General features: G+C 55.6%; 2 protein-coding genes across 2 annotated transcripts in view; both read left to right on the forward strand.

Annotated features, from left to right (window-relative positions):
- LOC104980213 (verprolin-like) overlaps positions 1-3,294 on the forward strand; it is a 32,799-nt gene extending 29,505 nt beyond the window's left edge. The window contains exon 3 of the mRNA XM_010828853.1: positions 3,122-3,294. Within this exon, the coding sequence (XP_010827155.1) occupies positions 3,122-3,294 (173 nt within the window). The remainder of the gene's footprint in view (positions 1-3,121) is intronic.
- The window catches only part of ASPHD2 (aspartate beta-hydroxylase domain containing 2), a 13,074-nt gene extending 1,150 nt beyond the window's left edge, over positions 1-11,924 (forward strand). The window contains exons 2-4 of the mRNA XM_010828703.1: positions 3,037-4,135; positions 9,505-9,618; positions 10,131-11,924. Coding sequence (XP_010827005.1) covers positions 3,328-4,135; positions 9,505-9,618; positions 10,131-10,240 — 1,032 coding nt within the window. The 5' untranslated portion in view covers positions 3,037-3,327 and the 3' untranslated portion in view covers positions 10,241-11,924. The remainder of the gene's footprint in view (positions 1-3,036; positions 4,136-9,504; positions 9,619-10,130) is intronic.
- The last annotated feature ends 3,322 nt before the right edge of the window (positions 11,925-15,246 follow it).

The following is a 15,246-nucleotide window of genomic DNA, read 5'->3' on the forward strand; positions in this document are numbered from 1 at the left end:
GGGGGAGGGCAGGGATGGAGCTTGGTGACATTCATGCCCTCCTAGCTGGAGGGCTGGGGTCTAGGAGGGTCAGATGGTTAATAAACCAGTGCTTGATAAACTGCCAATCTCCTGCAAAGGTAAAGGTTTAAGTGTCACGTTTCGGCCGTGAGCTTGTTAATCTACTTCTGGGCTTAGGTTCTGCCAGGATAGTTTGGCTAAAAGTAAGGGACAGGTGTGAAGAGTCCTTCCGTGAGCACTCGGTACTGTTTGTGAATTCGTGAGCAGGGTCCAAAACTGGGGTTTGGGGCAGCAGGAGCCTCTGCTGAGCCTCGAGCTCAGCCCAGGGAGCATTCATGGCTGGCGTTGTACAGAATGAGGCTTTCTGGGGGTGGGGTGGGGAGGGTTAGCAGTGTAGGTGTCCAGTAGAGAGAAGCCCCTGTCATCCACCCAGTCCCCGGGGGTCTTCATTTTGATTGATTTGAACCCTAGGCAAGGCTGATGGGAACTAACACTTAACAGGTGTTTGTTAAATGATCATCATCTCACTCTTGGAACCTTTAAGAAAAACCTTTCCTCCTGAGAGACTTGGTGTAAAAGTTCCAATTAGGGCTTCAGCTCAGTGAGGGGGGAAATCCTTTTAGTAAAAGTGCTTGTTATCACGCAGATGTTAGTTTCACACTGAATTTCAAGAATCCTGGGGTTCTGTTTGGGAGAAGGCTTGCAAGCAAAACACCTTTCTGCACGATTTGCCTTCCTTGGTATTTAAAAAGAAACAGCTGCCAGTGATGGGAGGGCCAAGCGAGGACCAGGGCCCGGGCGGGGTTGGGGAGGGGCTTTTTCCATTCAGGGACCCAGCCTTTCCCTTTCTCCTGAATCTGTGAGGAAATGGAGGATGCGTGAGGACAAAAATTTAGCTTCTAACCTCCCCACTCTTGTATTTTTCCTAGAAACATAAAAAATGTCCATGAATATTCAGCATGTGTGTTTCTGACTTACTAAATATCATAGTCAAGTGATTCAACCTAAGCTGGGAAGATAAAAAGTAGGGAGTTAAGGAGAAGCTAAGGGTTCCCTTTCATTTTAATAGCTCTGCATGTCTGGGGACAAATGAAAAAGTCTCTTGAGGTGTGTAGCAACAAGAGTTTACCTCTGGCTGCTGGAATTCTCACTGCTGAGGTACCTTTCCCTGACGGCCCACCTTTGGTTTGCTGGCTCATAGGGATGGGAGTCCACATGTCACAGAAGTCGTTAGATGATGACCTGATCGTAAGCACTTTCAACCCGTCATTCCCCTCGACACAGATGCGCAAACTGAGTTAGAGAGAGGAGTGACCTGCCCAGTTTGGGTTCTTAACCTTTCTGCTATATTGCAAGAACGTTTAGGCCAAATTTAGTCCCCAGAGAAAGGGGACTAAACAGCTTTCCTGTTTTTGTTAGTTGCCTTCTATTCCTGGGGGAGAGGAGAGAGGGTGCTGCTGCTGCTGCTAAGTAGTTTCAGTCGTGTCCGACTCTGTGCGACCCCATAGACGGCAGCCCACCAGGCTCCCCCGTCCCTGGGATTCTCCAGGCAAGAACACTGGAGTGGGTTGCCATTTCCTTCTCCAATGAGTGAAAGTGAAAAGTGAAAGTGAAGTCGCTCAGTCGTGTCCGACTCTTAGCGACCCCATGGACTGCAGCCCACCAGGCTCCTCCATCCATGGGATTTTCCAGGCAAGAGTACTGGAGTGGGGTGCCATTGCCTTCTCCGGAGAGAGGGTAGTACCAAACAAAATTTCCGAATTATTCTCGAGATGAGGGAATGTTACTACACATGTAGTAGAACATAGACTTGGCTGTTCTCATCTGATTAAAAAGAAGGTGGGCAAAGAGTTTCAACTGGGAAACATCTCTGGGTTTTTTTTGTTTTTAGTTTTATTGGAGTAGAGTTGCTTTACGTGTTGTGTTAGCTTCTTCTGCACAGGAAAATGAATCAGCCATACTTACACATAGATCCCCTCTCTTTTGGATTCCCCTCCCATTTAGGTGACCAGAGCGCATTGCATTAGTTAGGGTTCTCCTGCTGTACAGTATGTTCCTATCAGCTGTTTATTTTATACATAGTATCAATAGTGTTTATGTGTCAACTGGCAATGAGACAGCTGGGCTCTGATCATCTTTTAGATTATTAGGATAATAAGTGTGCTAGACATTGGCCCGAAACATAAGTGAGCTACGTGGTAAAACGCTTCTGTCTGGTTTGGAGGCAGAGACCAGAAAGGGTTTCTATTTCTCTCTCCTCATTCTGTCCATCGTTTCACTTCATAATACCATGGTGAGGCCAGTAGGTAGCCTCCCAAGCGAGTAGACAGAAAATGCCCAGTGTCTGCCACAGATTGACCCCAGGGAGCCCACTTGCTTTTCCAGCTTGATTTAAGCCCAGCCTGTGTCAGAAGGGGAAGAGAGATTAAATAAACAAGAATGATGAAGTGCTGTGAAAGAGAAAGTAAAATGGAGAACATGAGGTTTTAAGTGCCTTTGCCATTTGTAAGATGCTTTTGAATCCGGATTTCTCTTTAATAAAAACTACAAGAGAGTTGGCTTCCCTACTGGTCAAGTGGTTAAGATTCCCAGCTTCCACTGCAGAGGGTGAGGGTTCAGTCCCTGGTCAGGCAAGTTCCATTACAGAGATTTAGGGAGAAGCAGCATTTATCACATGCCTCCTTTACAAGAGTGCGGCAGCAGATCCTGCTTTGAAGTGAGATGGGCTTTGTGTCCCTGCCCCCGCTGCATGAACTGGGGTGAGTTATGGGACCTCTCTGAGCCTCAGTTTCCTCATCCGTAAAGTGGGGATCATAGCTCCTCCTGAGGATGACAAAACAGATGGGACTGCTGCAATTATCCAACAGTACTTGACCCAGATTAGACACCACCAGCGATTTGGGAAATGGGGAAAGAATGCACAAAAGGAGAAGTGTGTCCTCTTCCAACAGGGATCTGATAAAACCATCTGGGGCTTTTTGCATTTTCCGAGTGTAAAAATTGATGCCGGTTTATTATTATTATTTTTAATCCCAGGTTTGGATTGCCTAAAAATCATTGCACGGTGACCCGCCCCACGTTCTAAGGCGACCTCAAGCCATTCCTTCGCCGCCGCCTGCAGGGACTCCCTCCGGGACTGGAGCGGTGGGCACAGAGGTCGGTCCATGCCACCCGCGGCAGCAGCCCAGGACCCGCGGCCGCCATGCCCCCGCCGGCCCCGGCCGCCCCCCGCCCCCGGCGCTAGGCTGCACGGTGTGGGTGCCCTCGGGACCCCCGAGGACTGACCTCGGCTGACCTCGCTTCGGACCCCCGTCAGCTCCCCCCAAAATGTCGCTCGAGTGGCTGGTGGCCTGGGGCTGGTCGCTGGATGGCCTGAGGGACTGCATCGCCGCCGGCATCCAGTCGGTGCGGGACTGCGACACCACGGCGGCGGTCAGCGTGGCCTGCCTGCTGGCCCTGTTCGTGTGGTACTGTTACCACGTGGGCCGCGAGCAGCCCCGGGCCTACGCCTCAGTCAACGCCCTGATGCAGGGCCCCGACGCGGCGGGGCTGCAGAACGGCTTCGTGTACTGCCAGTCGGCCGAGTGCGTGCGCTGCAGCCACAGCGAGGGCCTCAACCAGAAGCTCTACCACAACCTGCAGGAGTACGCCAAGCGCTACTCGTGGTCCGGCATGGGCCGCATCCACAAGGGCATCCGCGAGCAGGGCCGCTACCTCAGTAGCCGGCCGTCCATCCAGAAGCCCGAGGTCTTCTTCCTGCCCGACCTGCCCACCGCGCCCTACTTCTCGCGGGAGGCCCAGAAGCACGACGTGGAGCTGCTGGAGCGCAACTTCCAGACCATCCTGTGCGAGTTCGAGACCCTGTACAAAGCCTTCTCAAACTGCAGCCTCCCGCAGGGCTGGAAGATGAACAGCACCCCCAGCGGGGAGTGGGTCACCTTTTACTTGGTCAACCAGGGGGTCTGCGTCCCCCGGAACTGCAGGAAGTGCCCACGGACGTACCGCTTGCTGGGAAGCCTTCGGACCTGTATTGGCAACAATGTTTTTGGGAACGCGTGCCTCTCCGTGCTGAGCCCCGGCACCGTCATCACGGAGCACTACGGTCCCACCAACATCCGCGTCCGGTGCCATTTAGGTAGGTGGCGGGGGCGGGGCCTCCGGTCCTAAGTCCAGCCCCATGAAAGCTACGTGCTTCCTGGCACTCTGATCAAAAATCGATGGGTCAGGTGTACACAGTGTTGGCAGCAGAGACTGAGTCAAAAAAGAAAGGCGTGGTCAGCATTAACCTACCCTGTGACAGGTGCTCCATCAGAGGCCCTCTCTGCCCTGTCGGGGGCGGGAGCTGCCAACTGCATGTGACTGTCGAGGGCCTGATATGTGGCCTGTGCAACTAAGGAGCTCGATTTTTACTTTAATCCAAAATTTAAAATCTGTGGTGGCTGCTGTATGGAACAGAGTAGCTCTAGAGCCAGAGGCTCTTGAGGTGGTTCTGGAGGTTTGTCAGGACGTCCAGGAGGCTGGAAGATAACCAGAGTGCCTTCCTAATCACAAGGAGGAGGTGATGCTTGGTGTTACATTGATTTTGTTCAGCCTCTAAGGAGGTTGGTAATAGGTGTAGTGTGTATAGCAGTGGTTTTGAGAACAGGGTCTGAAGTCAGGTTGCCTGTGTTTGGGTCCTGGCTCCACCACGAGCTGGCTGGGTTCCTTTTGGGCAAGTCAGTCCACCTCTCTGGGCCTCAGTTTCTCCATTTGGAAAGTGGAGGTAAAAAAGACCATTTCTTACAGAGCTGTGTTGGTAGTGTGAGTTGTGAAGCCTTTGTTCAAGCAGAGCCTGCTAGAGAGTGTTGTTGTTTAGTTGTTAAGTCGTGGCCAACTCTTTGCAACTCCATGGACTATAGCCCGCCAGGCTCCTCTGTCCGTGGGATTTCCTAGGCAAGAACACTGGAGTGGGAGTGTTCTTGAGATGAGTACTCAATTAAAGCAGGCTCAAATGCTACTCGGTGAAGAGGGATATTAGTTCTCCAGAATGCCTCCTCCCTGGTGAGTCGAGAGAACATGTTGGTTACCAGGGCAACAGTGCCACAGGTTAGTACCCCACACCAGAAGAGCCCGGGCGAGGCCCGGCTTAGCGGGGTGACCGCCCCAGCTGTGGCGCGGAGGGGGCACAAGCACGTGGAGGAGCCCAGGATGGGCTGGAGCAGGGGGGTCAGAACTGGGCTCTGCACTGGACCTCGGGGCTGCCGGGGGCCTGAGCCCCTCTACCCTGGGCCCCTCTGTCCTCCTGTGCTGTCTGTGAGGATTGGACAGAGGGCTTTACTGCTTCAAAGCAAAAGAAAATTAGATTCAGGCGGTTGACATCGTTTTGCGTATTTCAAGAGTAAAAGCAGGACACGATCGGGGCCCTGGAGGGAGTGGCCTGGCTTCATGGCCGGCTGTGAGACTTTGCATAGTAATTGTATCTCTCTGGGCTTCAGCCTCCACATCTGTAGGATGAGCAGATGGTACTCACAGGAATGTTGAGAGGTTTCGACAGAGTGACATCTTCCATGGGCACATGACACAGCGCCTGGCACGTAGCAACGTTCAATAAGGGCAGCGGGGACCTTAATGCTCAAACGGTCTGTGGGGCAGTGTGAAAAGCTAATCCACGGAACGCGGTCCCGCCCCCAGGAGACAGCAGCAAACGTGCAGACTCCGGAAGCACACACACCTGGACTCAGATGCTGGCTTAGCCCGTTTGCCAAGCGGCCTTGGGTAGGCTCCGAAGCTGCGCCTCTGTTTTCTCCTCTCTATGGAGAAGGCAATGGCACCCCACTCCAGTACTCTTGCCTGGAAAATCCCATGGATGGAGGAGCCTGGAAGGCTGCAGACCATGGGGTCGCTGAGAGTCGGACACAACTGAGCGACTTCACTTTCACTTTTCACTATCATGCATTGGAGAAGGAAATGGCAACCCACTCCAGTGTTCTTGCTTGGAGAATCCCAGGGACGGGGCATCCTGGTGGGCTGCCGTCTCGGGGGTCGCACAGAGTCGGACACGACTGAAGTGACTTCAGCAGCAGCAGCAGTGGGGGTAGTACCCAGCTGGAGGGCTGTTTGGACAGTTAGGAGTATGTCCTGTGTGTTAAGTGCTTGGCAGGTGGAGGGCAGTCAGGTAAAGGGGGCTCTGGTTAATCAGAGATGTGAGATGATCGTCTTAAGTGATGGTCGTGGTCAGTATGGTCTGTGTGACGCACTGGGATGTGCTCTGAGCACAGGGGACCTGGGCGCTGCAGGTTGGCTGCTCTGGGGAGAAGGGTCTGACCCTGTGGGACCCCGGGACCACTCGGGCGGAGCGAGGGAAGAGCCGTCCCCTGGGGCAGGGAAGTCTGCTGGTGGGCTGAGCTTGGCCCAGGAGGTGGGAGCACACCACAGGGCCACCCCGTCAGCTGAGGAATTGAGGCTGTGGGCACAGGGAGCAATGCTGTTCTTCTTAAAGGCTCTCCTTGTCTTTTGAAAGCTTCAGAGCGATGCGTAGGGAAGGGCATCTGAGGCAGAACTCCGGGCAGCGTGAGTAGGAAGGGCTGGTGGCAAGAGCACCCAGGATCCGCCCCCTGGGTCTTAACGCCTGTTGTGTATCGGTGCCATGTACTCGCGCGTTTGTAATGCGTGTCTGCACGGGCCTCTTTATGACCTGTCATTCCCGTCCCCGAGTGCCGCTGCCACCAGAGAAACTGGGTCACCCGCGTCACCTGGGCAGCAGGCGGTGCTGGAAGGCGGCCCACCGGTGTGGGCTGTGCCGTGGCCAGGGCGAGTGCCGGGGCTGGGTAGCTCTGTTTCCTTCTCTTCTCTGTCCTGCCTACATGATCCACCCAGAAAGGAAACAGGACTTGTGAGACTCACGTGACCTTGTGTGTTGACTGGGGGGGTCCAGAGAACGAGGTCAGAGGCAGGGAGGGCCTGGTGCGTGCTGGTGGCCACCCCTCCACTAGTTAACCTGGCCGTCGTGGGGAGGCCCCTGCGGTTCCAGGACTGTGCCCTGGAACTGCACACACACGCCCGCCTCCTTTTCTGCCTTCTGTCCTCATGGGGACTGGAGGTGTCGTTTCTCTGTGTGACTGCAGCCCCAGCGTCTCCAGTTGGCACAAGTTTGCCTAGCCTGCTCCAAGCTTCCACTAGACGTGGCATCACTTAACTCCTCTCCACGCTGCCCAGCCATCACCCCGCAGCGTGTAGGGGCCGCAGTGTCCCCAGCCACTACCACAGACCTCCAGGGAACCGCCTCTGGAACTAACTAGGCAGATGTTAGCCAGGAGGCAGGTGCCCGGCCCGCAGGAAAGGGCAGAGGAAAATACACGTGCGTGTCCACATTCTCGTCAGGAAGCCCAATCAGGCTCTCGTCCCTTCGTGAGTGTTGCTGGTGTTCTTAGCCGTCTGGATGGGTGATGCAAGTGGGTCAGCTCGTGTCTGCCTTGCCCGCCCTGCAGGCCAGCCTCCTGAGGCAGGGCCTCACTGGACAGAGCCCTTTCTCCTCTCTCTCGTCTCCATTCGTGGGTGGTGGAGACAAAGCAGCAAGCCCTGAGCCAGAGAGGCCGGGGACGCAGGACCGCCGAGGCAGCGTGGGGGCCTCTCTGTCCCCAGGAGCCACCCAGATGCTCTGTCTGTGGGGGTGCTGACTGTTCCTGCCAGCCAGGCTGGCTCTGGCAGTCGGCGGGGATGGTGGGCCGCAGGGAGGCTGGGAAACAGGGGAGGGAGGCGGAGGAGAGGGAACTGGGGCTGGGAAGCACAAGCCAGGCTGTCTTTCTGTTGTACTGTGGGGACTGGTAGTGAATCACTATCCAGAGAGAGGGGAGCTCCTTTCTGAAACCCTGGGGTAGACTGTCCCTGCAGAGAGCCACCCATTCCTAAAGGTCTTTTGCACCCAACCAAGCAGTGAGGGGACACACGGAAGGATGTGGCCCGCGGGGCTCTCCATCGGGGCCAGTGAGTGGCAGGCTGAACCCCTTTACGATCCTGACCTCCCCCCAGCAGTTGTCACAGTAGTGGGAGAGGGTGGTTCCAGAGGCAGAATGGACTATGTCAGCTGACCCAGTGAATGTACTGTTGAGAGCTGAAACTGACCGTCTGCGGGGAAATTGACAACCAAACTTAGCATCACTGCTACTGACGTGTCAGCTCGCAATTCATCATACGGTCTAGTGTTAGACCAGCCTGTTCCAGGGAGCCAGACAGACTGGGGTTTGAATTTCAGTTCCTGCAGGACTGAATAGCACTCCCAGCTGGTCACTGAACTTCTCTAAGGCTCAGTTGCTGCATCTGGAAAGCATGTGAAGTGATGTCTGTAAAGTGTGTGTTTAATGCAAACCCCTGCTCGCAGTAAGTCTTCAGTGGTTGGTAGCAAGGACAGTGGTCACACAGCCTGGAAGGCAAGTATGCCCACGGCCCCTCTTTACAGATGAAGAGCTACGGCCCAGAAAGGTGGAGTGATTTGCTTAAAGTCACCTAGCACGTAAAGGTGGTTGTCTGACCCCAGGTCCTCTGTCTTGCCCTCTCCTCCTCACGGCCTCTATTTCAATTCTGCCTTCATCCATGCTTCCTGGAGCCATCCATTTGTGGTTCAGGGGCTACATGAAATCCTCGGGGGGACATTAAATCAGAGTGGTGGGTGCCGACTGGCCAGGGTAGTGATTGTCAGGCTGGGACGCTGGAGACAGAACCTCACCATGCCAGCGCCTCTTGCAGGGCCTGCTGCCTCCCAGGTTGGGCCCCCTCACCCTCTTCTGAATCAGTTAGGTGGCTACGGGGTGCCTAGGCGACCAGAGTGCCAGGGGCCCGGCGCCCTTTAGACCCTCGGGCTGGATATGGGGGCGTGAACGTGCACGCACAGCAGCGTTTCAACCAGACCCCGTGTCCGCGGTTATATACCCGAGCCCCCTGCCCCGTGCTTGTGTTGAACACAACGGCTCCCTCTCTGAGGGTGTCAGTCTGTTACCTCTCAAAGCTCGACGTTTCTTTAGGGGTGTCTCCGGCTCCCCAGAGTGAGGCTGGGGAAACTTGGCATGTGAACACGCCATGCTCGGGCCTTGCAATGGACCCCAAGGTGGGGGCACCGTGAGGGTCTTAGCGTCTTTACTCTCAGCTGGAGTAGCCCTTGCCTCTCGCACAGGTGGAGGTCTGATCCCACCTCCCTCGACCTCTAAGGGTCCCACGGGTGGGCTTCAGGAGTCTCCAGGTGAGGTGTAAGCCTTGGTTGGCCTGTGCTTTCATCAGAGGCGTCCCTGGCCCAGAGCAGATTAAGCCATGGGAGGAGGGAGCTTTTCTAGGGAACACAGTGGGGATCTAGGTGCACAGCCTGGCTCTGTCCTAGCAAACTGTGCCCCGTGCCCCCTCCAATCGGGGCTCCCGAGGGGTGAGGGGGAAGAAGGTGGGGCTTCGGAAGTAGAGTGCCCCCCCAAAGGCTGCCCTCCTGACTTCCAGCATCCTGGCCCTGCCCCTCTTCATCCTCTCCTGTCTCCTCTCCCCCAGGTCTGAAAACTCCAAGCGGCTGTGAACTGGTTGTGGGAGGGGAGCCCCAGTGCTGGGCAGAAGGTCGCTGCCTCCTCTTCGATGATTCCTTCCTGCACACCGCGTTCCATGAAGGTGAGTGCCTGTCTGCTGTGGCCGCCTTTAAATATATACATATATATGCTTATATATACTTCAATTTTATCTCTTTAGAGTTGTTTCTGGTTTCCAGAAAAACTGAGCAGAAAGTCCAGAATGTTTGCCCCTTGATGTGGCCTTTCCCCGCACGTGTTTTCCCTTTAACGTTTTGCATGGCCATGGCACGTTTGTGAACGGTGGCCGCGTCATAGTTTACACGAAGGTTGACCCTTGCTGTCGTCCATTCTGTGGGCTTGGATAGATGTCGTGGGTCCGCCACAGGAGGAGCGCACGCAGTAGCTTTCCTTCCCTAAACGTGCTCTGCGCTCTGCTCCGAACCTTCTGGGGCCCTCTCCTAGGGTTTGTTCAGAGAGAAGGCAAGCCTGCGCTCTGTGCCAGGGGGCAGGAGGGGTCGCTGCCCGCGCGGGCCCATCTCCGTCGGGGTCCTGGCTCAGGGCGCTTTGACCCTCTGCTCTCTCGCCGCCCTCCCCTCCCCTCCCCTCCCCCAGGTCCGGCGGAGGACGGCCCGCGGGCGGTTTTCATGGTGGATCTGTGGCACCCACATGTCGCGGCGGCCGAGCGGCAGGCCCTGGATTTCATCTTTGCTCCAGGACGATGAGGACGTTGGTTGCGCTGGAGTCGCCAGGAGAGACAGTGGGTCTGCCTGGGCAGACTGGGGTGCGGCCCAACCCCCTGGCCCCATTTGGACCCCATGCTCAGAAACCTGCCTCAACCGAGAGCTCACATTTGGGACTTTTGTTTTTTAAGATCACATTGGGTCCCTTTTTCCTTTGGTTATTGAACAATAGGGAATTTCCAGCTTGTATTTCCTTAGATTTTTTTTCTCCCTTCCCATCGTTTGCTTCTGCGATTCCTTTCTGCCTAAAAGCGCGTTCCTTTGCTCTGCGACCAGACCCGGTGTCCCTGTCGTCTGGTGTCACGCGCGCTGCTACTTGGTCTTGTTAGTGCTCTGAAGTAGAGTCGCCAAACGGTTACTTGTCTGAATGTAATAACGTAAATCTTCTTGTGGTCATCTTAAGAGGAAAAAAAAACACACAAAAAAACAACCAAAAAACTGCAAAGCAGAGAGCTGGTGAACACGGCCTCTACTGCTGTTACAGTCACCAGGGGGCGCTTCCGCTGCCCCGGGGCAGGGGGCAGTCTGTGGCCAGCATCGCCACCCAGCCCCGGCCGGCTCCGGCGTTGGCAGGGTGGCCCTGGTCAGGGGCAGGGCCAACCCACCATCGCTCATCTCACCCCAAGCCCCGTGAGTTCGCTCACGGCAAGAGCCTTGGGCTGGCGGGACCAGAGGCTTCTCTGTAAACGTGGCTTTCCGAACAGAGCCGGGGTTGGCGTCTTCTCTTTCGAGAGCCCAGCCGGGGCTCCCTCAGATCAGCCTCTGAACGTGTGATTCGCTTACCTCACTGCCTACAGAAGCCCTACTGCCAAACCGGGCCCGGGAGGTTCCCCGCTTGAGCTGTGTGGAGTCCACGGCGCTGAGCGTTCAGACCACCAGGCTGGCCCATGGGCGCCAAGGTGGGGCAAGCAAGGCCTCCCTCCTCCAGGGACGTTCTGGAAAAGCCTTTATCTGGCAAAACTGGGAATCGTAGGTCCGCCTAGGACGTGTCTGTTTTTTGCTTTGGAGTTCTGCTGCCTGTGATTTTCCATTTGTCTGTCTGTACATAAACGTTCAAACGCTGGGCTCAGAGATCATACTGGGGTCGGCCTGTGCCTGTCACTGCACAAGGGTGTGGCCCTGGCCCCCTCAAGCCAGCGTGTGCTCGTGAGGACGCTGGGCGACCTGCAGACCCAAAGAGCCCACAGCCTCAGCCCTGGCTTGTTGGTCTCCTGTGAAGGACATGGCTGGGTTCTGGCGCCAAGTCTGGAAATGGCCCATGTCAGCCGATGTGTAAAGGAGTCGCCGCCGGCCACACGAGAGAAGCGTTTTTGGAATAACGTATTATTGCAGAGTTGGGCTGATAAAGCCATGGAGCGGCATGGAACACAGTTTGTCCCGTGTCCGGGTCCAGCGTGAAGAAACCGTGTCTGCATTTGAGTACACTTTCTACACATCTTTTTCAGCGATTAGGATGCAGGAAAGGGCAGAGATTTCTGCCCCACCCGAAGTCTTTCTTCTCCTCCTCCCGTTTCTTGTCAAAGAGTCACTGAGGTGCATGATCTGTCTGCATCCTGACTGCTGTCCGTCTACAAAGCCGGCAGCCCACACCCGTCCCCAGCTGCCTGTGCTCCTGTGACGTGGCTGGGGACCAGGAGGTAAATAAAAGATCTTGCTGAAAACCAGAGTGAAGTGGTGAAGGTAGTATGTGGTGAAGGTGGTGTGACGTGACTTGGGCGGAAGCTCCGGGAGGGGCTCGTATGAGCTGGAGGCTCTTGGTTCCTGGATCATGTCACAGAGACAGGTGGGGCCCCTGAAGGTGGTCACATGCAGTGAAGGAAGCAAAGTGTAGTTCTGATCCTGGGGGTGGGGGAAGGAGTGGACCCATGGAATGTTCAGCAACTGCAGGCTTCAGCCCCAGGCAGAGAACCAGGACCCTACCCTGCCTCAGAAAAACTGAGGAGTCGGGACTTAATGCCGGGAACTCGCTCCCGTGTCCCCTTGGGCCAGTCACTGTCCTTCACAATGGAGACACAGCGACATCGGTCCCCTTCCTGCCACCGTGGCGGTTCTGAGCAGTTAGGGAGAGACAGGTGAACAGGGTGAGCTCACCGGGCCAGTGGTAGAGGCGGCCAGTGGCGCCGCGTTGCCTGTGTCTAACCTCAGGGCCCGGACCCTCGACGGCTGCGTTTTGAATCTTGCCGCTTAGAAGAGGGACCAGGGCTCTGGTGACCTGGAGCTGCCCGGCTGCTGGGTGTCTTCACAGCAAGGCTGGCCGGGCCGCCATGGCAAGCAAGCGGAGGGAAGAACGCCTGGCGCTCCGGGCCGCGATGTTTCTCACTCCCTTGAAGGGTGCGTTCCCAACTTGGCAATTGCTAAAGTAATTCACACGTCGCGGCGGGGGATGCCCAAGATGAGAGAGGGGAGCTGGCCTGCCCGCCCAGCTTCGGATGGGAAGCCCTACCTTCCACCCGGAGACCGCCTGCCCCAGCTGGCTAAGCCAGAGCGGTTGCTCAGTGTGACAAGGTCATCTCCCAGGTCTTCTGTGCACCTGCTCATCATCCCCCAAAGTCACCTAAATTGGGTTCTGAGCTCTCCTTGGTGACATCGAGTGCCCTGCAGCATGTGGCGGGAAAGGGGGAGGTTAGTCCTCACTCATTGATTTTGGACTTTACACAGTATGGTCACCTGGGGGGCTGTTGAGAAATACTGGTACCTTCCCCCGCGCCCCCGCCCAAGGCATTCCTGTTCTTTGTTTCAGCTCATTTCCTGAGCTGAAGCTCCTGTGTAGCTGGGGCTGAGCGTCGTTGCCCTGAGTAGCAGAGATGATGAGGCCTGTGAAACCAGCCAGCTGGAGGGTCGGGGCTGAGCTGTGTCCCTGTGACGCTGGGCAGGCCTCCTAACCTTGTTCTGTAGGGGACAGCCACTGTTTCTAACACCCTCCTCCAACGGTACTTTGAGGAGCCTCTTGTAAGAGCGTTAACTTTCCCATTCTCAGTCCTTGGGTTTCCAGGACTTAACCCAATCCCAGCTGCAGGACTGGGCATATATAACTCATACCTGACCAATCAGAGCTTTCCAGATTCCTGGGTACTTAGGATTGGGTCAAGGCTGGGCACATGACCCACATCTGACCAATCAGAGCCTTCCAAACTCAGGTCCTCAGGGATTGGGTCAGGGCTGGGCACATGACCCACATCTGACCAATCAGAGCCTTCCAAACTCTTAGGTCCTCAGGGATTGGGTCAGGGCTGGGCACAGGACCGCAGTTCTTTCCTGGGACCATTGAGAAAAAGGCAACTGTTGATGGGATGGGAGTGGGGAATCCAGAGTGAAGAAAATCTGTGAGTGAAACCCACAGAGGAGAGCAGGTCTCATCTTGTGGAGATACCTGAATCCTGATAGAGCTTTGCCTGGAAGCAGCCCTACCTCTGGACTTTTCCATCACACGAACCAATAAATGCTAACTCACGTCCAAGTTGTTTCTGTCTGTTGCTCCACAGAAGTCCAGATCCACTTTGTGCCTGATGCTCCCTGGCCTAGGATTAAAGTTTCAGGAAGATAGTATCTTGGTGAGCTGTGGGTGGGTGGGAAGCGCTCCCTACGTGTTTTCAAAATGTAAACACGATAAGCGAAGGCTCAGTGCAGAGTGCTGTGTTTAAGGATTATCACGCCCTGCTGCCAGCCGCCTCGCCTCCCCATGACATGCTCGTCCCCGCTGAATCTTACTAACCAGATGTTAACACCGGGGACAGGAGAGAATGAGGCCCTGTATTTTAGAGCTGCTGACAGATGGCAGCAAAAATACTCCAGCAGCTTTGGGTGGCAGTAGGCAACACACGCAGAGATTGACGGACTCTCTGCCTCCTTCCCAGGTGCACACAGTGGTCCTAACTTCAGATCACCCACTCTTCCCCATAATGCCCATTCCTGCCACCCTGGATGCAAGGTGAGTGCATTTCGTCATTGAGTACAGATGGCACTGTGCCTTCTAGGAGAGTCTGTCACATGTGTTATTATCCCGTAATACTTGGAGCCGTGCCAGGGGGAGCTGGGACAGCTACACACTAAACACGGGAAAACGTAGGGTCCGAGGGCAGTGGACATGGATGAGGTTGCGCTGGCGGATGAGCCAGATGTAGGAGCCAGATGTAGGAGCCAGATGTAGAAGCCAGCTGTCTGCGATCACGGCTCAGCATCACCAGGCTTTTGAACTCTGTCGTGCATTCAGGCCTCTCTCTCCACGGCAGAAAGAGGTACCCCGTTGGGGAGAGCATTTGCCTTCTCAGGACACACACCGAGCCCAACTTTCTGAAGGCCCACGACACGACACGCTTTCACATATATCGCCTCTCCTCTCCATTTAAAAGAAGACGCTGAGGTTCAGAGAATTACATTAACCATTTGCCGAAGCACGAAGTCCTAGAACCATATTTGAACCCTAGTCTATTGACTCCAAAACCGCGTGTACCTCCTGCCGCAGGAACCGGTTGGGGCCGGTCGAGAGTAGGGACCAATTCCGAGCACGTGGAGGAGACGGAATCGAGAGAGGGCCAGGTTCACCCTCCCCTGCCCCATGCCCTCCCTGGGAGCACTCGGCCCAGGGAGGAGAGGGGAGGGCTGGCACTCAGCTGACCCAAGCACACTCTGCAGTCGTGAAATGCCTCTTCTTGGCTCTTGACAGGATTCAAAAGACTCTCTGGGTTTTGTTCCCCGGAGAGCTGCAGCTGGGTTCCAGGTGGTTCAGACATTTAAAATAAACAGAGAGGAAGTGTCCTTTAGCTGCGAAGCCCTGAGAATCTTCACCTTAAGCTCCCCAGATTGAGTGACCGTGTTGAGAAAAGATCCAACGTGGCTTGTTTTCTGAGCCAGGGTGACAAGTGTAGCCCTAACACCCTGCCCCCTCCCAGGGTCGGGGACAGGGGCTTCCCCTCCTGCTGCGTTTTTCCCAGGACAGGTCCGCAGTGAAGGAGCGCGGGGCGTGCAGGTGTGTGTGTGGCGGGCGGGAG

This window comes from Bison bison, unplaced genomic scaffold (genome assembly GCF_000754665.1).
Source record: "Bison bison bison isolate TAMUID 2011002044 unplaced genomic scaffold, Bison_UMD1.0 scf7180017864495, whole genome shotgun sequence".
Taxonomy (NCBI): Eukaryota; Metazoa; Chordata; class Mammalia; order Artiodactyla; family Bovidae; genus Bison; species Bison bison.